Consider the following 24,437-nt stretch of genomic DNA (forward strand, 5'->3'; position numbering starts at 1 on the left):
AGACCCGAACTTGCAGACAACAGAGCGTTTTGCAGGGAAGGCTGCTCATTTCCTCTTGTTAGTAGCTTTCGTGTAAAAGAAAGGTTAACAAGCATCAAACCCTCGTGCTCGGAGAGAGAACTTTGAGGAGGAGATGGCAACCGTGTGCCCCTGCAGCCTTCAGCTTCCCCACCCTGGCTCTTGTTTATTGGCCGGAAACAAGACCAGCTTCGGGGAGGGAGGGAGCTACTCAATTTGATTCCTAAGAGCCGTGACAAATTCAAAGGCCAAGCAGCCATTCATCACTTCGAAGCTGAGGCCCCCTACACCTGGCGCCAGCTCTGCCGTGTGACTTTGTATTATTTTTCATTCCGGCATGGTAATGCGTTTACAAATGTTGTGCCGGTCCAGCCCCGGCGCCCGTTTTCACTTCACGCTGGTCGGCTGATGGGATGGAATTAGAGAAAAGACAGGGAAACCTGCGCGCTTCATCACAGCTTTGCACACTCTGCTGAGAAACCTCAAGTGGCTTTTTAGAAAGTCATGAATAAAGACAAGGCACTTGAGCGGCAGAAACAAGTGCAGATTGGGAGATCTGTCCCTGCCCCCATTTCTTTTCCAAATACAGTGGTACCTCGGGTTACATACGCTTCAGGTTACATACACTTCAGGTTACAGACTCCGCTAACCCAGAAATAGTACCTCAGGTTAAGAACTTTGCTTCAGGATGAGAACAGAAATCGTGCTTCGGCAGCACGGCAGCAGCAGGAGGCCCCATTAGCTAAAGTGGTGCTTCAGGTTAAGAACAGTTTCAGGTTAAGTACGGACCTCCGGAACGAATTAAGTACTTAACCCGAGGTACCACTGTATCCCCCTGGTTCATCATGCACTTTGCCTAAACCTCTGACCTCTCACCTTACTGGTGGGGATAGGTTTATCTACCATTTTTTCCAATAAAAGGAGCCCAATATCCCCTTCCCCCCTACATACCAGTTGCACACATTCTGAGTCAGGATTTTATCCATTCCCCATTTATTCCTTAATCTTTAATTCAGTCGCACAGCAGCTCTTTTCAGCTGGCTTTCGCAACCCCAGCGCACCCCACCAGCTGCAATATCCCAATTCTAAACTTACAGCTTGTGATCTCCTTCATTCAGCTGATATCAGTTATTCTCCTTCACTTTCCAGAAGGCTCATCTATACTGCTGTTTGATGACAAGCCTGTTAACTCTCCGTTGTCCGGATGATGTTCTCCTCCATATCACTGCCCTCTTGCATTTTCCCCTTCCCTCTGTTTGAGTTTTCTATACCCTCTCCTTTGCGAAGCATCCCTGGTATAAGAAAATCCAAACCCAGGAATGGGGAGGGTGTGGAAAGGCAGCGATGCAGGGGAGAATGACCTATGGACTGTGGGAAATGAATGGCGACACAGGAATATAGCTCAGTTGGTAGAGAATGAGACTCTTAATCTCACGGTCATGGGTTTGAGCCTCATGTTGGGCAAAAGATTCCTGCATTGCAGGGGGCTGGACTAGATGACCCCACGTGGTCCCTTCCAACTCAACAATCCTATGATTTTATAAGCTTATTCTCCACATTAAACCATGGTCATATTCTAGACTCATATTGTAACTCACTCTACGTGGGGCTGCCCTTCAGACTGACCCAGAAACTCCAGCGGGTGCAGAATGCCGTGGCGAGACTCCTTACGGGGTCCTCGCCGCGGGATCACATTCACCCGGTGCTATACCAGCTGCACTGGCTCCCGGTGGAGTACAGGATCAGGTTTAAGGTGCTGGTTTTAATCTTTAAAGCCCTATACGGCCTAGGACCCTCATACCTATGGGACCACCTCTCCTGGTATGTCCCACAGAGGACCTTACGGCCTTCAAACAAAAACATCTTGGGGGTCCCGGGCCACAGGGAGGTTAGGCTGGCCTCAACCAGAGCCAGGGCTTTTTCGGTCATGGCCCCAATCTGGTGGAACGCTCTGTCACAAGAAACTAGGGCCCTGCGGGACTTGACATCTTTCCACAGGGCCTGCAAGACAGAGCTGTTCCACCAGGCCTCTGGCCAAGGCACAGTCTGACCCCCTCCTTCAATAATCCGCATAGAACTGTAGCCCAATGGTTGCCATTAATTTGATTTTGAATTGATTTTAGAATGCTGTGTTACTTTTATTGTTGTTAGCCGCTCTGAGCCCGGCTTTGGCTGGGGAAGGCGGGATATAAATTTAAAAATTATTATTATTATTATTATTATTATTATTATTATTATTATTATTGAATTCAGATATGAAAAGGCCTACCATCTGCCTCACTTTCTCACAGAACCTTTTCTTGTCCATTCATGGAGCTTTCCCTGTTTTCAGGGGTTTGATCACGTCTAGTGATGTTCATCTTGTCCTACCTAGAGGGATCTTCTGAGTGCAAGGGGTGTCCTCTTTTACTGAGCTACATAATAAAAAGATGCGCAGGATCTGGCCTTACGTCTTGTTTTTAATCCTGTGAATATTTGTTTAAATTGAGATGGGGAAATTGCAGCTTCTCAATTATCTTCTCCCACATGTTAATTGGAGAAAAATACCACCACCCTTAACTTTAAAGGCGTAGTTAATAAAGCATCCATGCTGGTGATTGAGAAAGCTTTGAAGGTGGCCAATCCCTTATTTAGGCGGCATTCTTTCCTAAGTTGCAGAAGTTAATAAACATCATTAGAGTCCGATTAAGTTTGTTAGGGGCATATATATATATATATATATATATATATATATATATATATATATATGCTTTCGTAGATTTTCACGGGTATAGGTATGCAGGTTTTGGTGTCCTCGGGTGTCTTCCCGTGTAAAAGTTGGGGTGTCTAGGCGACGTTTCGACGAGGTCTCACTCGTCATCTTCAGGCTGGTGCTTTCGGCTTCTTGTTACTGGAACAGAGCAGGATCTCAGTGTTTGAGTTCCTATAAATACTGTTGAGGGGTGTGGTGTATAGCCTCCAATGTTCTGGGCCGAGAGGAAGTTCCCAGGCTAGTGTGCCTTTTCTTCTTTTGTTCCTTAGTTGCTTGAGGGATATCTTGAGTGATTTCTTGAGTGATATCCTGAGTACCACTTAGGTGGGTCATTAGGTGTGGATTAGTTGCTAAAGCCTTTGTGTCTTGACCTCTTGAACTTTGTGAAGAGTTTTTCTGAGAAGATGGCTGTAGTTGTGCTCTGGCTTGGCTTCGTGTATAGGGGCGAGCTGTGGTTTTGTGGCCTGTGCCAGCCAGATCTGTGTAGGGATTGCAGGGGGGTGCAGCATCCGGAGGTGCCATCATGGTTTGGCTACTGGATGGTGTCTGTAATTTATCTGTGGAGAGGGTCTGGGTTTGGGTCTGGTGTGGTTGATTGGTGATGGCGTTCTGTGTGCCTCTGGATCTGGTGTCAGTTTTTGTGGGGAGGGCTAACGTATCACACGTTTTTTGCACGTATCGCAGAACACAAGAATGCCGTCAAAAAAGAAGAAAAAACTTCCTCTCTTTTCCAACACATGAAAGAAACAGGACACGAAATTAATTTTGCAGATTCCAAATTGCTCTCTAACATGGAACATCACCACAAGAGAATAATCATGGAAGCCATCGAGATAGAGAAACACCCTCACAACATGAACAAGCGTGACGACACATCCCGCTTGCCAGACATCTGGAAATTAGCCCTCCCCACAAAAACTGACACCAGATCCAGAGGCACACAGAACGCCATCACCAATCAACCACACCAGACCCAAACCCAGACCCTCTCCACAGATAAATTACAGACACCATCCAGTAGCCAAACCATGATGGCACCTCCGGATGCTGCACCCCCCTGCAATCCCTACACAGATCTGGCTGGCACAGGCCACAAAACCACAGCTCGCCCCTATACACGAAGCCAAGCCAGAGCACAACTACAGCCATCTTCTCAGAAAAACTCTTCACAAAGTTCAAGAGGTCAAGACACAAAGGCTTTAGCAACTAATCCACACCTAATGACCCACCTAAGTGGTACTCAGGATATCACTCAAGAAATCACTCAAGATATCCCTCAAGCAACTAAGGAACAAAAGAAGAAAAGGCACACTAGCCTGGGAACTTCCTCTCGGCCCAGAACATTGGAGGCTATACACCACACCCCTCAACAGTATTTATAGGAACTCAAACACTGAGATCCTGCTCTGTTCCAGTAACAAGAAGCCGAAAGCACCAGCCTGAAGATGACGAGTGAGACCTCGTCGAAACGTCGCCTAGACACCCCAACTTTTACACGGGAAGACACCCGAGGACACAAAAACCTGCATATAAATATATATATATATATATAAATAAATAATGAAAGGCAGCCCTTGACTTGCTTCCAAAGATTTTTCACACAGAGGATGAAATTGTTAATTGCTCCTCCTGAGTGGATGCAAATCTGTTTCCAAATGGTAACTTGCTGCCCTTTTCACAGATACAAGCCTCATTAGAGGAAAAGAGTAAATGGAGGCATTGTCTGCTGGGATAATATATCTTTGCCTTTTCAGATCACACCACTGGACTCTTTTTGTTTCCAAAATTACTTTGCATTTGTAATCAAGACGCCAGAATGCCCTGAAACCACCATTGTTATCTCTTCCACTCTCATCCTCAGATATACAATTCAAATTCAAAAAGAGAAAATAGATTGAAAAAACAACATCCCCTGGAACACTGACACTGGCTCTTAACATATTGGTTATTCTTGTGAATATGTTTTAACCAGGGTGTTAGGGGAGGGGTAGTACCTCTGGTGGGGGGGGGTGACACATTGTGCTCCTTCTGCGGGAGTTTGTCCACTCAGCTCTCGCCTGTGGCTCCTAGAAGCTGTCAGCATGCGACAGCGGCTACATCCTGCGAATGGCTTCAACTGGCCGGCTGAACCAGGTGAGGTAGCCAACGGGTCTCAAACCCTTGTTGAGTTAGGGACTGCCCCTACATGTGAAGAGCGGCTTAGGCAGATTGAACGGATAAGGCCAGTACAGTGGTACCTCGGGTTACAGACGCTTCAGGTTACAGATGTTTCAGGTTACAGACTCTGGCTAACCCAGAAATAGTACCTCGGGTTAAGAACTTTGCTTCAGGATGCGAACAGAAATCGTGCTCCGGTGGCGCGGTGGCAGCAGGAGGCCCCATTAGCTAAAGTGGTGCTTCAGGTTAAGAACAGTTTCAGGTTAAGAACGGACCTCCAGAACGAATTCAGTTCTTAACCCGCGGTACCACTGTAGTGGGTCCATCGGTCCAGACGACGGTTTCTGCATAAGCTGTAGAGGGGAGTGAGGGGCAGATGGGGCTTGTCAACCTGGGAAGGTAGCCCATCTAGGAGAAGGAAAACTCTGACCCTAAATCTCCTTGTGGGATATCTTCGGGAGAATAAAAGGCTAAAGAGTAAACCCTTCCAGCAATTCCTGCAGCCAAGCTGCTGCCAGACATATTGCTCTGCCTTCCTTTGGACCACATCAGTCTTGTCATCTGGGCAGCCCAAGACCTCCATACACATTGCATAGGCTTGTGCCCCGGGGGGGATCACTTTGGTGCTGCTAACCGAGTGGTTCGACTTCGCCCCGGAGGCGTGCTCCATTGTCTCTCGACAGAAGTCAACAATGACTGTATTAACATCTCTTGCTAAGAATCACTCTCTAAACACTTTTCTCTGTTCCTCTAGCCCAGGCATGGCCAAACTTGGCCCTCCAGCTGTTTTGGGACTACAATTCCCATCATCCCTGACCTCTGGTCCTGTTAGCTAGGGATGATGGGAGTTGTAGTCCCAAAACAGCTGGAGGGCCAAGTTTGGCCATGCCTGCTCCAGCCCACTTTACTGAAAAGGCTCTGGAACAGAGCCTCATACCGAAATCAGATCCTTGGCCCATCTGGTTCAGTGGCCTGAGACCTTCTGCATGCAAGGCAGAATCTCTACTGCTGAGCTATGGCCCTTCTGCCTGACATACGCTGTGTATGTTTCCTCTGCAGTGGCCTGCCCTGTGCTGCCCTTAGAAACAAGTGTGTTAGAAAACCTATATGTAAACACACCACACATTATTTTTTTTAAACTGAGAAGCCTAGCCATGTTACTTAAGTTGTTTAGAACAGTGTTTCCCAACCGGTGTTCCGCGGCACACTAGTGTGCTGCGAGACGTTGCCTGGTGTGCCGTGGGAGGGAGGCGGGCGAGGCGGGCGGCGAGAGGCGGGGCGGCGGCGGCGAGGATCCGCGTTGAGCCGGGGGCGGCTCCGCGGTGGTGGTGCCGAGGTTTCTCTCTCCATTCTCCCCTCACACACACACACAGGAAATAACACAGGATCAGCTGACAGGACCCGGCCAATGGGGCGGCGGCGGGGCAGCGCGCGCAAAAGGGAGGAGCGCGAGATGGCGGCGCAGGGTGGGAGGGCGGCGCATTGCGCGTGCTCAAACCCGCCCTCCGAGGCGCAGAGGGGAGCTGGGCAAGCGCCTTCTTCAACCACGTGCTCGTTTAAAGAGGCAGCGCCCGGGCGGAACAGAACTCTGTGCCTCTCGCCTAGGGATGAAGGCGGGCACCGGCTTAAGCCAGTAGTAGCCTAATAATGCATTAACTTCCGTGGGACTTCCAAGTAAACACAGTAGCCCAGCGCCTCCCTCCCCAAAAGGAGGAGGAATTACAGCAGCGCAGGCGACTCCTGCGTCTCCCCGATATTTAAGGCTGCCATCCCTCGTGCACACTTACGCGGGAGCAAAACCCCGTGAACAAACTAGGGCTTACTCCAGAGTAAATACGGGTAGGATCTGGCTGCAGTTGTACAAGAAGAAGCAATTGATAACGTTTTCGCGCCTTCGGGATTCCCTTCACGCCTTCCTCCTCCCGGGTCCTTGAGAGCGCGGGAAGCGGCAGCGCGAAACCGGCGTTGAGCCTGGTAGGTATTGCGCTTGCCAAGGCAGTCATTTGGGAAATGAAAACTTGCAAAGCAAGCAACGAGTTCAATCTGAAGTACGTGTATGCTTAATATCCTGTATCTGAAACCTGTTCTGCCCCCTCCCCCACACTTGGTGCCATTTTCATCTACACATGCAGCAGAGTAAGTTGACCCAGAATAGTACCAATTCAGATGGGAGAATGACAGTGCTGAATGCTTTCCCATGTAGAACAGTCCCTGCAAATAAAAACCTAGCATATTTGGAAGAGGGATGCTAGCCTAACCATTACCTTCTATGCTGTTACTATTTTTTTATTTTTTTTTACATAAGTAAAAAGTGACCTTTCCCCATCTGGCATGGTGGTGTGCCTCGAGATTTTTTTCATGAAACAAGTGTGCCTTTGCCCAAAAAAGGTTGGGAAACACTGGTTTAGAAGGCTTTCATGAACAGAAATCCAGTAGTGATGTATGGAAGTGAGAGCTGGACCATAAAGAAGGCTGATCGCCGAAGAATTGATGGTTTTGAATTATGGTGCTGGAGGAGACTCTTGAGAGTCCCATGGAGTGCAAGAAGATCAAACACATCCATTCTTAAGGAAATCAGCCCTGAGTGCTCACTGGAAGGACAGATCCTGAAGCTGAGGCTCCAATACTTTGGCCACCTCATGAGAAGAGAAGACTCCCTGGAAAAGACCCTGATGTTGGGAAAGATGGAGGGCACAAGGAGAAGGGGACGACAGAGGACGAGATGGCTGGACAGTGTTCTCGAAGCTACCAGCATGAGTTTAACCAAACTGCAGGAGGCAGTGGAAGACAGGAGTGCCTGGCGTGCTCTGGTCCATTGGGTCATGAAGAGTCAGACACAACTAAATGACTAAACAACAACATGAACAGAAATTATTTACCTTGTGCAGAAAAGGCCACAAAAATAGTACCAAGTGAGCATCCCTGAGAAGACTATTCCATAACGGTGGTGCCACTACCAAAAAGACATGCATCATTGTTTCTGTTCTGCTGCAGTTCATCTTCCACCCAAAACTACATTTTTCATCTTACTGCAGCAAAATTACATAATCGCCTAATTACCGTACATAACATAGTGTCAGTAAATTCTGTAAATGGCATTATTCCATTCATATCAGGATGAAGAAAACACAATGAAAATGGGGAAAGAAACATAATCACTTACATATGATTTGCAGACGGAAAGCAACGATGCCAGCAAATGCTGATCTACTGATCACATTTGCTGGATTGATTTCTGTTCTGGACACGGGACAAATAAGTGGACATTGTCAATATCCACTTGTTTCTATTTTGGGTGGAATCTTTTGACAACCCTATTTGCTACTAGCTATGATAACGGAGTTCTGCCTCCACTCTGATTGCCAGCTGATGGAAATCACAAGTAGGTGAAGCTCTGTTGTTGCAGGTCCTGTCCATGGAATTCCCATTGGCAACTAGTTGGCCACTGTGAGAACAGGATGCTGGACTAGATAGGTCTTTGGCCTGATCCAGCAGGGCTTATGAACCTCACTTGGCAGAGAGAACTAGAGCAAGTCTTCCAAAGAGGATCTTAATATCCGGATAGAAAAGAAGGCAATCGGATATGGAAAATCGGATATGGAAATATGGAAACATCGTGAGAGGCAGGACTGAGATTTGGAGATGCTTTGACGTTCAGACTGTGGGAAGCCGTAAAATCAGAATTATAATACGGAAGACAATTGGATCTTTTTCTTTTTTTTTCTTTTTTTTTTTCTTTTTTTTTGGATTATGATTTGATATGTTAATTGGATGTTTTTTATTGGGAAATTAATAAACGCTCTAACAGAAAAGAAGGCAACCAGGCCCTGAGCTGTTTAGGTCTTTTTAAAGATTAAAGCCAGCACTTTTAAATTGGCCTTCAAGTGGGAGCTGGTGAAGCTGACAAACAGAGGCTTCATGTGATCAAACCACCCGGCCTTAGTGAAAAATCTTGTAGCTCTTTTCCCCAAAAAACCGTAGAATGTTTAAAGACACGATAAGTCAGGTTGCACTTATTATACCAAAGCTGACATGCAGAGGAAGCCATGTTAGTCTGTTACAAGGCGTCATTCTGAGAGATTGTCAAGGAAAAGGGAAACATACGCCTAACGCAAGTCAAAGGTTCAATAAGAACGTAGTGCAAGTAGAAGACGAGATGAATACTGAAACCGCAAGATGGTAATAACCATGTAGACTGGGCTCACCCTTTAAAATAACTAAGTAGACCAGGCATGCTCCTGAGTTTCGTCCCTGCCACTATCTAGGTTTTTCTATTTTTTTCTTTAAACTTTTTGATTTTTATTATTTAATCTATTTCTATAAGATAATATTTCTAGCTGATTACTTCTCGTTTCAGGGATTTTCACAGTACAGTGGTACCTCAGGTTAAGTACTTAATTCGTTCCGGAGGTCCGTACTTAACCTGAAACTGTTCTTAACCTGAAGCACCACTTTAGCTAATGGGGCCTCCTGCTGCTGCAGCGTCGCCTCCACACGATTTCTGTTCTCATCCTGAAGCAAAGTTCTTAACCCGAGGTACTATTTCTGGGTTAGCGGAGTCTGTAACCTGAAGTGTATGTAACCAGAGGTACCACTGTATTTTTATGCACTATCTAGAGGTCCTGAAGTGTATGTAACCAGAGGTACCACATTTGTTTTGTGCACTATCTAGAGGTCCTGCTAAGGAGCCAGAAGAGCCAATCGGCCAGATAATTTTATAAAAGAAAGCTGGAAAGGTGCAGCAGCCACATGGCAAAGTTCAATCCCACTCCAGCCATTTGGCTCAGTCAGTAGAGCATGAGACTCTTAATCTCGGAGTCGTGGGTTTGAGCCCCATGTGGAGTGAAAGATTCCTGTGATGCCTTTGCTCCCATGAAGCACAGTCAGGAAGACGAGCCATACTGAATGAGACATCAGGCCCATCGCTGTTCCTTCTGATATATAACGATTGCAGAGATTTGTCAGCTTTCGCACGCTCGCAGCAACGGCAATCTCAATCCCTCCTTTGCATGCTGCTTTCCTGTGAAGCAAATGCATGGAGAATAGGAAATGTGAAGGATAATGAACCCTTATTAGACTGTGAATGGCCCAGCTGAAACTCTACGGAACATTTTGATAACGTGCATTACAGAGACCTTATTTGAGGGCTCACTTTGGAATGGAAATGGAGGCTCCATTCATCCCAATGTCAGCTAGAATGCCATTAGGACTGGCTGACGCATTGCATCGATGCTCACATTTGTACATGAATACCTGATGATTCTTCCTTATGCTGTCAGAAGCACTTTGGAATCATAGCCATAGCACAGCCGTGAAGATGATGCATCCTTTATTCTATCGCTGCCGTTCTTGACCCCTGCTTGGCGTAGCCTTGTTTTATCTCCACTGTCAGCCAATTGCTAGGAATCACAAATGGGAAGAGCCCTGCTGCAGTCAGAATCTTCTTAGCTTCTTCCAATATTGAATAGTCTTCTAGGTGCCTAAGGGCATTGCATGTTTCTTAAATTGTTTTGATGCTTTTCTTTTGGTATGTAAAGCACAGCAAAAGTTCTGAAACGATAGCTGCAGTTTCCTCTTCCAAGGCTTAAACTGGGTTTATCATAATTTTGTCTCCCTGGGGAACCTTGGGAACTGTAGTTTTAATATGATGCCTCCAAACTGGCATGGGTTGTGGGGGTTTTTAACAACAACAACAACATTTATTTATACCCCGCCCTCCCTGGCCAGAGCCAGGCTCAGGGCGTCTAACACCAAATATGAATTACAATAAAATGTAATAGAAAAACAACAACAATAACAACAACCAGTTAATTAAAATATAGCTTAAAATACAGGTTAAAATACAGCCTCATTTTAGTAGTAGCCCATAAATCAAGACCATAAAGGGAGGAAACATCAGATATTCACCCGAGCCAGCTATCCATGCTGGTCCTCCAAGGGGCAGAAAGCAAGCCAAGGGAAAATTTATATACCAAATCCCATATAAGGGGTAGGAGTGAGTCTAAGCCGAAGGCCAGTACCATCTTGCAGGCCCTGCAGAAAGATGTCAAATCCCGCAGGGCCGTAGTCTCTTGTGACTAAAGCAACATATCAATAGTAGTACATTAATGGTGGATTTATACTGGATCATCTGCACATCATTCCACGTTATTAGTTGCTCTGGTGATGCTTCCCCAGCATTATTGCATTATTGTCGTATGGAGAGGGGCTCTTGTGTGCAGCAAAGGTGTGGTACAACAACATTGCAGGATTTCAGCAGGAAGCTACAGGACATGAACCAATTGGAAATGAAGCAATATGTCCGCAATATGTCCTGCACATGAAAAACATGTAAGCAGAGTTATAGAAGACATCGAATACTACCCAGAATTTGGAATGTTGGCGGGGGGTGGGGGGGACAACTAAATATTGAATAACAAAATGAGGATAACAAAAATTTCCCTGCAACGTTTCTTCCTCTATTTCATTTCAGTCATTTGTTATTCTTTAGTTTTCCTCAGAGACGTGCTAACAACCTCTACTTACTCCCTCTAGGTTGCTATCAAACACTGCAATCATGTATTTACCCGTCGTTAACCAGATACATTCTTCCGTGAAGTTTGTGCTGTAAGTTTTTTACTGGATTATTCTAATATTTGGGGGGTTTGGCCATTTTTCTTGGGTTGCCCATGAAGGAAAGAGGGAGGCGGAATTATTTAAAACTGAATTTGTCCATGCCAAGAGCTGAATCAGTTCTAGTTTGTTGGAGGAAATCTCAACCAGATTTCCACACTGAATTTTGCACTGAAACATCTGCAAGTAAAAAAGAAACCAGTGATCTTCAACGTTTTGATGCCTTTGAATGTTTACTGCATTACATCCGGGTTTTCCCTGACATTTTGCCGATTTGGCAAAATATCCTTCCCCACCACCACCACACGCGCCATTTTTACAGCTGAAAACCAGGACATGTCTGGAGTTTTCCTGATGTATGGCAAGCCTCCCCAACAGTGCTGGGGAGGGGTGATGCAAGCCCCTTTGCTTCTCTACGTGTGACTGAGATTGAGTGGAGAGAAAACACCTGAAGAGGGCTGCAAATCCATATTGTATATCCATAAGAATGCATGATCCTTGAGGTCAGATTTGTTGGCATGCATCCAAGGAAACGGGGGCAATTCGCAGGCCCCCAGCTGGCGCCAGCCCACCGGCCAGTGTGCCAGGTGAACTCCGGTCCTTTGTTGTTGTTGTTGTTGTTTAGTCGTTTAGTCGTGTCCGACTCTTCGTGACCCCATGGACCAGAGCACGCCAGGCACTCCTGTCTTCCACTGCCTCCCGCAGTTTAGTCAAACTCATGCTGGTAGCTTCAAGAACACTGTCCAACCATCTCGTCTTCTGTCGTCCCCTTCTCCTTGTGCCCTCCATCTTTCCCAACATCAGGGTCTTTTCCAGGGAGTCTTCTCTTCTCATGAGGTGGCCAAAGTATTGGAGCCTCAGCTTCAGGATCTGTCCTTCCAGTGAGCACTCAGGGCTGATTTCCTTAAGAGTGGATAGGTTTGATCTTTTTGCTGTCCATGGGACTCTCAAGTGTCTCTTCCAGCACCATAATTCAAAAGCATCAATTCTTCGGCGATCAGCCTTCTTTATGGTCCAGCTCTCACTTCCATACATCACTACTGGGAAAACCATAGCTTTAACTATATGGACCTTTGTCGGCAAGGTGATGTCTCTGCTTTTTAGGATGCTGTCTAGGTTTGTCATTGCTTTTCTCCCAAGAACTCTGGTCCTTGGTGCAGCATAAACCTGCGGCTCCAGGCTTTAGAAGACTGAGCACGCTATTCAGCAGAGCAAACGCTGCACAAACAGAAGTGGCACGAGAGGCTGTGTGAGCATATTTACAAGCAGGTTTATTCAGTGTAGATCAGGACAAAAGGAAACATGTCTGCTCTCCTTCGTGTCCAAAGCAAAACAGGGCAAAGCTATACACAAATGGAAGTTCCCAGCAAGCTGTACTGGAGTGTAAACAGACATGTGACACACAACAATCATGCCTGTTCCTTAAGGTGGAACGGAACATCCCAACAAGATTCAGGGGTCCTTTGGGGTGGTGCCCCCACCCATATGACAATGGCTGGACCATAGCAACACCGCTCCTGCTCCCCTTGCTGCAATTGCAATGGGAGGGCAGTAGTGATTGATCTGAGTTTACTTATGTGCTCATTTTCCACAATGAACTGTTCCCAAAGCAGCTCGCAGTAAACATTCAACGTCGTCAAATCATTGAAGATAATTTGTTTCTTTCTTATTTGCAGATGTATCAGTATTTGACTTTATTAGATTTTATTTTGCTCTTAGCACTGAAAGGCGGATTAGAAATCTTCCAGACCAAGGAAAATTTGATGCCTTGTATGCCAACAACGCATCAAAAGGGCGCGTTTTAATTTCCTTTTTTGAAATGTATTTTTTCTTTAAATCTCAGTGACGTCCAAGACAACATAAACATACACAAGATTGAAAGAAATTCTTTCCTGGGGCTCAGTTCTGAACGTGTTGATATGTAAGTACTCTCCGGTCAATAGGATTTATTTTATTTTTGCCCATGTATGTGCTCATGTTAACCTACTTCCAACTTTAAACAAGGGTTTTGATGCTCATGTAAACAAACTAATATTGGGTTGGATCCTTCACTCCTGCTAGTGAGTGGTGTTGGGGATTGGGGAGGTGACCTTTTATGATTTCCCCCTCCCTCTTTAGCCTCCAGAACTTATTTTATTGCATTGCATTGCATTTATTTCCCACCTTTTTTCTCCCCCTCCTCGTTCAATCCCCACAACAACCCTGGAAGGTCGGTTAAGCTGAGAGGCAGTGACTGGCCCAAGGTCACCCAATGAGCTTCATGGCTGTAAAGGGAGTTGGGGGTTGCTTGTGCGTAAAGGGTGCTACTGTTCTAGGCAACGTAGCCTGGCTAAACCTTTCCCTGGCTGGACAGCCCTTTCTCCATGGCTGTGTCAGTCGCTGGCAGAATCCGTCAGTGGGCGTTTCCTGAACTTCTTCCAACATAGAAACTCTTTGACGCCAAGTCTCCTCCTAGCCTTCCTGCGTGGAAGTCTCCTGCGCAGAGTGGGCGTGCCCAACGGAGGTCCTGGGCTCTCCCCGCTGGTCTCTGTGGAAGAGTCTTGGAGCCCTCTCTCCTCAGTTCCCCCTTGCTTCCTGGTGTCACTCCTATTACCTTCCTCAAAGGAAGTGTTCTCTCTCCCCCTGCTGGTCCCTTCTCCTGCATCGTTGGGGAGCCTTACCTTCACTCTAGGCTCCGATGGCAGTTCCCTGACAATGGCTAAGTGGGGATTTGAACCCTGGTCTCCCAGGCCCTAGTTTGACACTCTAACCACTATAGCACAGTGGCTACTAACACCGTTCTAGACAGTCATGGGATCTTCCAGAGCAATGTAGGAATTGGTGCTGGGAGCCGTGAGGGTGGGAAAATCTGTCTCTGACCAAAGGATCTGTCTACTGGATCAAAAGCTTTCCATTCCATGGAAGGTGAAGTCTGAATCCTACCCAATACTGTGTAGTAATTAAAAACACTGCTTTAGCAGAGCCTGGCCCCGGGAAATGATTACATTGGTACCTTGGGTTACAGACGCTTCAGGTTACAGACTCCACTAACCAAGAAATAGTACCTCAGGTACTATTTTTGCTAAACTTTGCTTAGGATGAGAACAGAAATCGTGCTCCGGCGGCGCAGCAGCAGCAGCAGCGGGAGGCCCCATTAGCTAAAGTGGTGCTTCAGTTTAAGAACAGTTTCAGGTTAAGATCGGACCTCCAGAACGAATTAAGTTCTTAACCTGAGGTACCACTGTGCTGTCCTAGATAAAAAGGGACTGGTTGATGCATATTCCATATAAAAATCACTGCACTCTTCATCAACACACTTCCAGCTCTTTTCCTGCTGCATTTTCAGTATTTCTGTCATGGATCCTTTAACTGAGGTTCCTATATTGCGAGGGGTTGCAGCTCTACAATTCTATGATTCTGTGTTTCCGCTGCGTTGCTCCTTCTCCCCAAGCCCATGCAGTTTATCCTGGGTTTTTATTTTTGTTTTTGGAAAATGGAAGAACTACCCTGGAGTTGCATCCACAACAACTTTCCAGCCGATTAGGTTTCACGGACATGAAAACAGGCCTTCTCCACACCAAACAAACTGGATTTCTTCTTTTCTTTTCCACTCACCAACTTCTCTCTCTCGAATCGCAACGTGCAGCAAATTTAAAAAGTAATGATGCCCAGGGTAGTCTCTCTTTTTACACTTGCCAAGGCAGCCCCACATCATTCAAGCAGAGCTCTAGAGGACAGCAGGATGACTTCATCTTTCCTGCTGGCTGCAGACATTCCATTACTCAGACAAGCAATGGGCAGAGAGGCTGATAATTTGCTACGCTTGTGCATAATGTTAATATATTGTCACAGGCGACTCCGCAGTCCGGTGCCACGCTGAGGCCTTAAGAAGCCTTCTCGTCACGCAGGAACAATGATGTTTCCTAATGAACCATTCCTGATTTCTTCTCCCCCTCCCTCTTTTTTTCGCTTTCTTTTGGTGGGGTGAGCATATCTAAATGTCCCCTTGAAGCAGATGCCTGCATTGCATTGTTGCTATCACCAAGTCAATGGTCACCATTTGTTTGTGCCTTTGTAGAAGTTTCCATGCAGGTCGTTCGTAGACGGCCATTTTGTCCAAGGATGTGCAGAATTGCTGTGCAGTATAGATCCCTCCCCAGATCAGATCTGAGCCATATGTAACCTGAGTGGCATGACTGGCAGTTCTTCAAGGCAGTATCCCAACCACAATCCTGTATGAAAAAGATGAAGAGGCAAGCCAGGGTCAGTGAGATATTGCAGGGGCATATACAATTACAAGTTAAAGCTATGGTTTTCCCAGTAGTAATGTATGGAATTGAGAGCTGGACCATAAAGAAGGCTGATCGCTGAAGAATTGATGCTTTTGAATTATGGTGCTGGAGGAGACTCTTGAGAGTCCCATGGACTGCAAGAAGAACAAACCTATCCATTCTGAAGGAAATCAGCCCTGAGTGCTCACTGGAAGGACAGGTCCTGAAGCTGAGGCTCCAGTACTTTGGCCACCTCATGAGAAGAGAAGACTCCCTGGAAAAGACCCTGATGTTGGGAAAGATGGAGGGCACAAGGAGAAGGGGATGACAGAGGATGAGATGGTGGGACAGTGTTCTCGAAGCTACCAGCATGAGTTTGACCAAACTGCGGGAGGCAGTGGAAGACAGGAGTGCCTGGCGTGCTCTGGTCCATGGGGTCACAAAGAGTCGGACACGACTAAGCAACTAAACAAATACAATTACGAATGGGGTGGAGAAAAAGAATAAAAAGAACCTAGAGCAGGGACAGGGGGCCTGTGGCCTTCCATGTCCTGCTGGACTCCAGCTCCCATCATTCCCTGACCATTGGTCCATGCTGGCTGGTGCTGATGGAGGGCCACAGGGCAACCGAAACTGACGTAGTTCAGTTTCATAGAGCTCCCCCTTCTTCGGTGTGTCGTGTGAATTTCGAGAGGGGGGAAATGTACAATGTGCAGCCTGCTTGCTAAGAAGTGTAAGGCCCCAACACTGAAAGAGGATTGGATATTATATACGGATTATATTGGGGGGGGAATATTATAACAAGAAAACAATCATAACGGACTGAAAAAATACTCAGCAGTAGATGTTATAACTGGAGATTTTGTAAGGTAATGAAAACAAATTAGTAGAGGAAGAAAACGCAGTTGAAAGGATAGTAGATAGGAAACCATGGAAAGAGCAGAAGGGAAGTATAATTTAAGATATAGGGGATTTAAATAATCTTGGAAGAATTTAGATACGTTATTATTACTATCATATGTTTTTGTTTTATACCTATGCTATCTTTTTCCTATTATTTTATGTATGGCTGTAACATAGTATGTGCTGATGACGAGATAAAACAGAAAAGCAAATGTGTGTTTTTGTGTGTGTGTGTGTGTGTGTGTGTGTGTGTGTGAGAGAGAGAGAGAGAGAGAGAGAGAGAGAGAGAGAGAGCCCTATTCAATAAGGCTATATGTTTACTCTGAGAAGCTTGGGTGCTTAGGATGTGTAAAAAAAAAACCTTTAAGCATTCAACATGCTTCACATGCATGGCACTATTGTCATCCTTGCAACAAGGTAAATCAGTATTGTTATCCCCCATGTTGCAGATGGGGAGATCGAGGCTGTGAGAAAGTGTCCTGTCCAAGTCCACCTAGTGAGGACATAGTAGGGTTGAGTTGCAATTCCACCCAAAGGCATCCAGACTTGTAGCTCTCTTTGGCCACTAGATCAGGCCAGCAATCTTAGAAGTAGCTGTGGTGAGTGCGATGGACCATTGGGTGGAATTCAACGTTGTGGTATTACAGATGTTCTGTCTGCGCAAACATATCGGCTTTTCCTCCTCCTGTGAGCTGTTCTGGGGGGTTTCTGGAACACCCCCAAGCCAGTTTGAAGGGGGAGGGGTGAAAGCCCCATTGCACAAACACAACCCCTTGAGCAAGGCTTCCAATGACCGGTTTCATTTGGGCAACTCTTGCCCGGTATTAACAATTTTAAATAAAATAATGTTACGTATTAAGATTACTTGTCAGGGAAGAATGGTCTAAACAAGTTTTGCAGGAGTTATAAACAAAGCAATGAACGCACCTACCTAAAATGACTAATTAATGGCTAATAGAAACTACTGCAATATTAGTCTTCATTATTATCATCATCAGTGCTCTGACTTTGTTTGGAAAGTCTTGTCAGGAGCTTCCTGGCTGACGAATGACTCCCTGTCTGACTCTCCCCTCAACGGCTGCAGGCTAGGCCTCAGGGGGTCCACATCTTGATTTGTTCTCTCTCCTGCTTACCCTGTTGGTTTCACACAAGCACTCATGTCAGGGAGCCTAGCTGTGAAGCCATTTCTCTCTGGCTTGTCTTGTCACCTCCAGAGGCATCACGGGAGGTTTCCTCGTAAGCCGTGATCGCCTCTGACATGCATCAAAGACGTGACACTACCAGGCACGTGCCTTTCACAGTCAAAAGGGTAATCTCTCCAACCATGACTGTAATTGATTTCCATGTCAACCTTCGCACACCCTCTTGGACCTTAGATAAGCGTATCGCTCGAATGGGCAGCTTTCGCTCTGGATTAGAGGCCAAGCATGGAGGCTTTCTGACAGTTTAATTAAATGATTCATTGTCAGCCCATCACTCAAGCCTGCCACTTTGGGTTAAGAGTGGATGAGTCTTGCCGAGTCACAATAGGAGCAGGGGAGGAGGCAAATTATGGGGTGGAAGTGATAAATACAACTGACTGCAGAAGATTGTTTGGGATGAAGCGAGGAGCCGGAGAGGGGGAAAGGCAGGTTAGCTATCGTCTTTCCCTGGGAGAAAAATTCCTTCGCAAGCTTGTTGAGATTCCCAAGTATTGACTGTTATTTCGTCATTTTGGAAAGCGCTTTGAGTTTCCAAAGAAACTCGCAATTGCATAAGGCACCGAATGCTCTCCTGCCTCATCCCTCAGTCTGGTTTGCACAACGTGGTAAGCCAAACTATGACTTTGTAAGACTGCAGGAACACGCCTGCTACCAGATTGAACCTTGCAACTGCTTTGCTTCTCCCTGGCTCTCTTTCCTGCCATGGCATGCTGTGTCATCCAAACTGGGAAGCACCAGGGTCAAGCGCCCTCCGCATTAACCGTGAGCTGTAGCCAAGGTTTGCTATTGCTATTTGTGCAATGTAGGGATGGAGAATTTGATTCAGTTCAGGTTTAATTCACACTTTCCTAAATAATCTGCAAACCAAAACATAGCAATCTTTCAAAATTTGCATTTTTCCTTAATTCGGCAGTTCAGTGTAGTTCTCTTGGTGAGTAATGTGTGCAAAAGTGCATGTACTAGGGCGAAATGTTCAATTTTTTTGTTTGAGAAATTGTGTTTTTGCTATAACGAAAGCGTCCAGAAAATGCACTGGAAAGCGTGGGATAAGTTTTGCTTGGCGCAATATTGTCTGAACTCCCTGCAAGCCAATCAGAATGAATGTTCAATTAGCAGGCCATCTGGAAACAACCTTAAGTAGTAATTCTGCTCTATAAATGTAAAGGGAATGAAGTTACTTGTCAGCTTGACAAATGCATCATTTTGGGGTGCAGAACCCAATTAGAATATTAGAATATTTGCAAATGAATTGATGCGTAGCAGGATTGCCCCCTTTAAATGAGCAAATCGAACTTTGAAGAACTGTTACATTGCAAAAAATGGGACGCTTCTTTTTATGTCTTTCAGGCCACCCCAGGTCCAAATCCCCAATTAGCTATGAAGTTCATTTTGTAATCTTAGATAAGTCACTCTCTTTCGACCTAACCTACCACAGAGCACTGCCATGAGGATAAAATGGGGAGAGGGCTAAGCCTTGTATGCCGCCTGGAATTCCTGGGCGGAAAAGTGGTATATAAATGAAGCAAATAACTTTCTTCCTTCCGTTATCTTTTTGCTAACATTTTGATTGACACCCTCCTTTTACTGCAGAATATGTGGCACATGGTAGATGCAACTCACTGAATTCTTATCACTGTCTGACTTTCTGTGGGAGTGTCACAGTTTGAAGGCTATTGTTGTTTTATGAAAAAATATTCTTTACCACAAATTCATTTTTAAAGGGGGGGAGTTTGTTTTAAGAAGCGTTTCAGTAAAATGCTGCCATTTTTTTAAAAAAATAAAATAGAATAGAGTCTAACAGCCATTGTCTCTTTATTGCAGAAGGCTAAATAAAAATGGACTCACCGAAATTGAAGACCATGCCTTCAATGGGACCATCTTGTCTGATCTGTGTGTATTATTTCTTTATTCTACTGATTTGGCTTTTTGGAGGGCATTCCATGGGAGATATATTGCAGCAAAATAACTTCTGTTACAGTTTTGTTTTCCATAGAACAGATTTAAGTAGAGGGTGGTGTCCAACTGAGCTGAACTCAGATTAGAGACACAGCAGTTGCAACCCCTCCAGGACACCATCTTCTGGGTCAGAAATCCCATGTGAGTCATGTGACCCATGTGAGATCTCAGCCCAAAATCACATGAAAGCAAGGCACCCAAAATGGCTGCTGTGCTCCGACGGGGTGGAGGGAGAGGGGTGTCCTAGTTTTTATGAGGCAGTTGGTGGGTATGCAGTTTATGCTAGGCCCAATAATTTCTACTCTGAGTAAACCTTGGCTGAATGCCACCCATTGACATGCATCTCCCATTGATAGGAATCAGTGCTTAAAAATGCTTAACTGTAATTGGATCGTGCTCAGTTTATTTCAATGTATTTCTTTAGGTTACGGGCTTCATATACAGCAGGGGTCAGCAAACTTTTTCAGCAGGTCCACTGTCCCTCAGACCTTGTGGGAGGCCGGACTATATTTTTTTGGGGGGGGGGATGATGCAAGAGCACCAAGAGTCCCGGGGGCTGCTAACCCGTGTCTTGCAAGTGGCAGCGGCTAGCGGCAGCGGCAGAGGGATGTTGAGCGGCACGCGAAAGGGCTCCGGAGAGGGGCTGCTTAAAATGGCGGCCGCTTGAGCATTGCTGTTGCTGGCACCAACCAAGCCCAGCCCCCTTTCTCCTCTAGGCAGGGCAGGGAGAAGCCAGGAGGAGGGAGGGAGGAGGCACCGGTGTGTGAGGGAGAGGAAGGGAGAGGCAAAGAACGCACGTGCGCTGGTGATCCATGCAGCGATTCCTAGACTGTCCACGGGCCAGACCCAGAAGGCAATTGGGCCTGATCCAGCCTACAGGCCTTAGTTTGCCCACCCATGGTATACAGCTTAATCTCTGTGTTTGTGCATGTTTAAGTTCTTTCTTTGCATAGGATATTGAGTCTTAAGCCAGGTAGCTTACACACAGCTAAGGATCACTGTGTTGTTAGAGGTGGCAAAGCAGGGGTGTAAATCCTACAACCGTTGAGTGAAATCATAACAGTGGACATTGCTTTATGCAGAGTCACACCATGGCCCACCAAGCCATAACAACAGGGTTATTTATCGGAACTCCCATCCAAAGCTGGAGCCAAAGTCCTTTGGCTCCTCTTAGGGGGCTGATCCTTGGGCCCCTTACCTATGTCTCCTTGGAACTGGCATAATGGATACCCTCCCGACCTTCTACCCTGGCTGCCACAAGCTGGCAGGGCTTGAGGTCCAGCTGTGGGACTGACACTTCATGCCTCCCTGACTCCATTTCGGATTGTTCTGCCCCAGAGCCAGCGGCAGAGCAAGCCGATTGGGCGCCTGGGGCAGCATGCGTGCCCTGCGCCCAGGGGTGGGGCCAGCTGCCCACAGGGCAGGGCAAGCCAGAGTAGGACACTCCGCAGGGCCTCCAAGGAGTCTGCCTGCCTCCTCCCACTCAGCCACCCTACAGCTGAGGGGGAGGCGGTGGGCGGGCCGTTTGGGGCAGAGCCGAGCCTGTGGGCGCCCAAGCCACCGTGTCACTCCCAGGAGAGACGTGTGGCTCCGGCACGCTGCAGGCCCTGCGGTGAGTGCCGCCTAGCGTTTTGTCACCCCCCTCAGTGGTGACACCTGGGGCAGCCCCACCGCACCTCCACTGCATCTCCCTTCCTCCGCCCCTGGTCCAGAGCAGATTTACAGTCTAAAATATACAAGACAAAAGGGGGGAAAGGAGGGAAGAGGTGAAAAAAGCAAACTCAGGCGCTCGTGCTTAAAGTTAAAGGGCCCCCAATGATGGTCACAGGGCCTGGATGGGTTCATAGCCTTTCTTTCAAAACAACTGACTAGTCAATTAAACATTAGCCATTTAAGCAACCCTAGCTAGTTGATGATGAAAACAACCAAACAGTAACCATAACTTTTATTTATTTCTTCTTTCTAACATAGAAATCTGAGTGGTAATGACAAGCTGGAAAAATTACCTAATGAAGTTTTCCTGGGAGCCAATGGACCAGCCGTTTTGTAAGTAATAATTCTCACTATTTTTTTGCTGCCGTTGTGTCAATATCTCAGATGAGTGGTCACAACAGACAAGGAGGCACATCTTCAGAATTCAAAAACGCCACACCCCAGCCCACAAGACCTGCTCCCTGTGGTTATTCTGTTTGTGTGTCCAGGCTAATGGGTTTTTTAATCGTACGATCATGTTCAGCAGTGCTTGCCTCTCTCGGGGGCAGAACCCTCCATTTCTGGGCAGCGGAAAGGCCTTTGACTCCCACAGCATCGCCAGCCTTATGTAAATCTCATCATCTGTATTTGTCCTCTGCTCCTGATAATGTTTATTCCAAACCCCCTGTTTTGTTTTGCTTCCCCTGTGCAGGATTCCAGCTCTTCCTTATCCGTGATTTTAATATTTGGATAAGGCTGTAACTGAAGCTTCTTTGTAGCAGCCAAGCAATAAACATTTCTTTGAGATGGGGTTACGGCAGGGCGGGGAGGGGGGAGGAAAATAACCACCGTTTCCCTGTAGCGAGAAGTTAACGCGACGCCTTTGTAAGCAGGAGCCAAACACCATCTCATTCTGATGGGTTATCAAATTGATTTCACTGCAGTTCAGATTCATCCGATACTTCAAATTCAAACACTGAGTTATTTTTATGAGAATTATTCTGTTCTATTACATCGTTCTGTGGATGGTAAATTGCCTTTTTTCCCTCTCTTTTTTTTATCCTGGCCAAGATCATGAAAGAGAGTTTTTCTACTCATCTGTCACCGGAGAATACACCCAAACGTACTTTCACTTACAGGAATGATTGACCCATAATAACATCTTTGCTTGGCGAAAACAGAATTGACTAAATCAATTCTTTTTCTTGCTTTCTTTTTCCAACCCCCCCCCCCTTCTTCTTCTTCTTTTTTTCTACCAGCACAACAAATGGGTGTTGTTTTTTTATTAAATTGCCCGACAGGCTGATTTAAGGCTTGTTGTTCCCGAATCAGTATTCAGGTGACAATTAACAATGCCGAGTAGTTTATATTCAAAAAGAAGAATCCAGAGCCAGCATTTGCATAGAACATTGAGTTGCAAGGTGGTGCCACTCAAGCTAACAATGGAATTGGAACTTGGGACAATGTGGGCTACTAGCCAGGTATCCACCCTGTCTTCTCCTATCCATCTCTAACCAATATAAGGTGCTTCAGAGAGATTGGCCAGCCAAGCAAGAAGACCGGTTCACACCAAGGTGGAGAACCTGTGGCCCTCAAGATGTTGTTGGACTACGACTCCCATCATCCCTGATGATCAGTCCTGCTGGTTGGGGGTGATGGGGAGTCCAACTGTATCTCAAGGGCTGCCGTCTCCCCAGCCCCTGCTTTGTTGGCACCTCCAAATCTACATGCTGATCGAGGTGGGCCACTTCTGCCTGCCAAATGGTAGAACCGGCCCTTTCTATACTTGGACCTGAGTTTGGTTCCCTTACCTGGCCCAAATTTAGCTGTGCAGTCTGCCCATGAAAAGGAACAAGTTCTATCCCTCGGGCTTTCCAAAGAGCATGCAAATGCACAACAATTCGATGCCCAAGATGAAAGCTTCATCTCCAGCATCCGGTTGGACCAGTTAAAGGAAACATTTTTGACCTAATGTCATTCATTATGTCTTGGGCTTACAAAGCAGCCACTTTATCAGCTTTACCAGTATGTCTGCCCTCGTCCCTTTGCAATGAATGGTGGTCATATTCAGATTCTCACCACCCCACCCCACCCACTTTCATACTGACCTAATGGTCAATTTTCTGCAAGGAGCAGAAGCTCTCAAGTTTTTATCCTTTCCAGGCGCCTTCAGCTTCAGCCTCTGTCAGAGAATCATCACTCCTTGCTCCACTCATTTTGTGCCACCATCCAACACTCGTTCATTTTTGGGGTGCCTTCTCTCCTTCAGACCACTCATGCACAGTCAAGACAGTCCTTGACCAAATGGCAATCCACTTGAATTCTCTGCATGGATGGCACTTTTCCTCATACACTGCTTTGTTTCCATGTATTGTGGCCTTGCAGCTGTGAAGCTTCATCTGGACACACACACACACACCTCTAATGTCAATGTCTCATTGTGCTAATGCTGCAAGAACTGTATTTTGCAGGCATGGAAGCCAGATAGATTGCCTGTTGTCTCCTCCTTGTCAGCTCTCGTTACTATTTTCTTGCAGAAAGCAATCATATCTGTTCAGCATGGCTTCCCTCCTGGAAAACTGGGCTTGGTACTAGCAACCTTGACATCCCTATCCCTTTATATGAATTTCCTCCCCACCCCAACCCTCCAAAAAAGAAAGAAAGCTAAAAGCCAGCTATTACCTGCAGGCTGCCGGTCTACAGGCTAACATGGGGTGCTCATGAACATTCTAACTGCCCAGGACAGACACATCAAATGTGTCAGCTTTGCTAGAACTTTGGCAAACTGTGATTTCTAAGAAGGAAGTGAAAGGCCCCTTTGGGTGAGGCAGAAAATTCACGCAGGATCTAAAGACAAAACGGGCTGGGTGCTGACGGCAGAGAAGGAACCAATAG

General features: G+C 46.3%; 1 protein-coding gene across 1 annotated transcript in view; it reads left to right on the forward strand.

Moving 5' to 3' along the window:
• The window catches only part of FSHR (follicle stimulating hormone receptor), an 87,552-nt gene that overhangs the window by 53,274 nt on the left and 9,841 nt on the right, over positions 1–24,437 (forward strand). Inside the window, exons 5-8 of the mRNA XM_028725028.2 lie at positions 11,462–11,533; positions 13,383–13,460; positions 19,716–19,784; positions 21,822–21,896. Of these exons, the coding sequence (XP_028580861.2) occupies positions 11,462–11,533; positions 13,383–13,460; positions 19,716–19,784; positions 21,822–21,896 (294 nt within the window). The remainder of the gene's footprint in view (positions 1–11,461; positions 11,534–13,382; positions 13,461–19,715; positions 19,785–21,821; positions 21,897–24,437) is intronic.

Source organism: Podarcis muralis, chromosome 3 (assembly GCF_964188315.1).
Source record: "Podarcis muralis chromosome 3, rPodMur119.hap1.1, whole genome shotgun sequence".
Lineage (NCBI taxonomy): Eukaryota > Metazoa > Chordata > Lepidosauria > Squamata > Lacertidae > Podarcis > Podarcis muralis.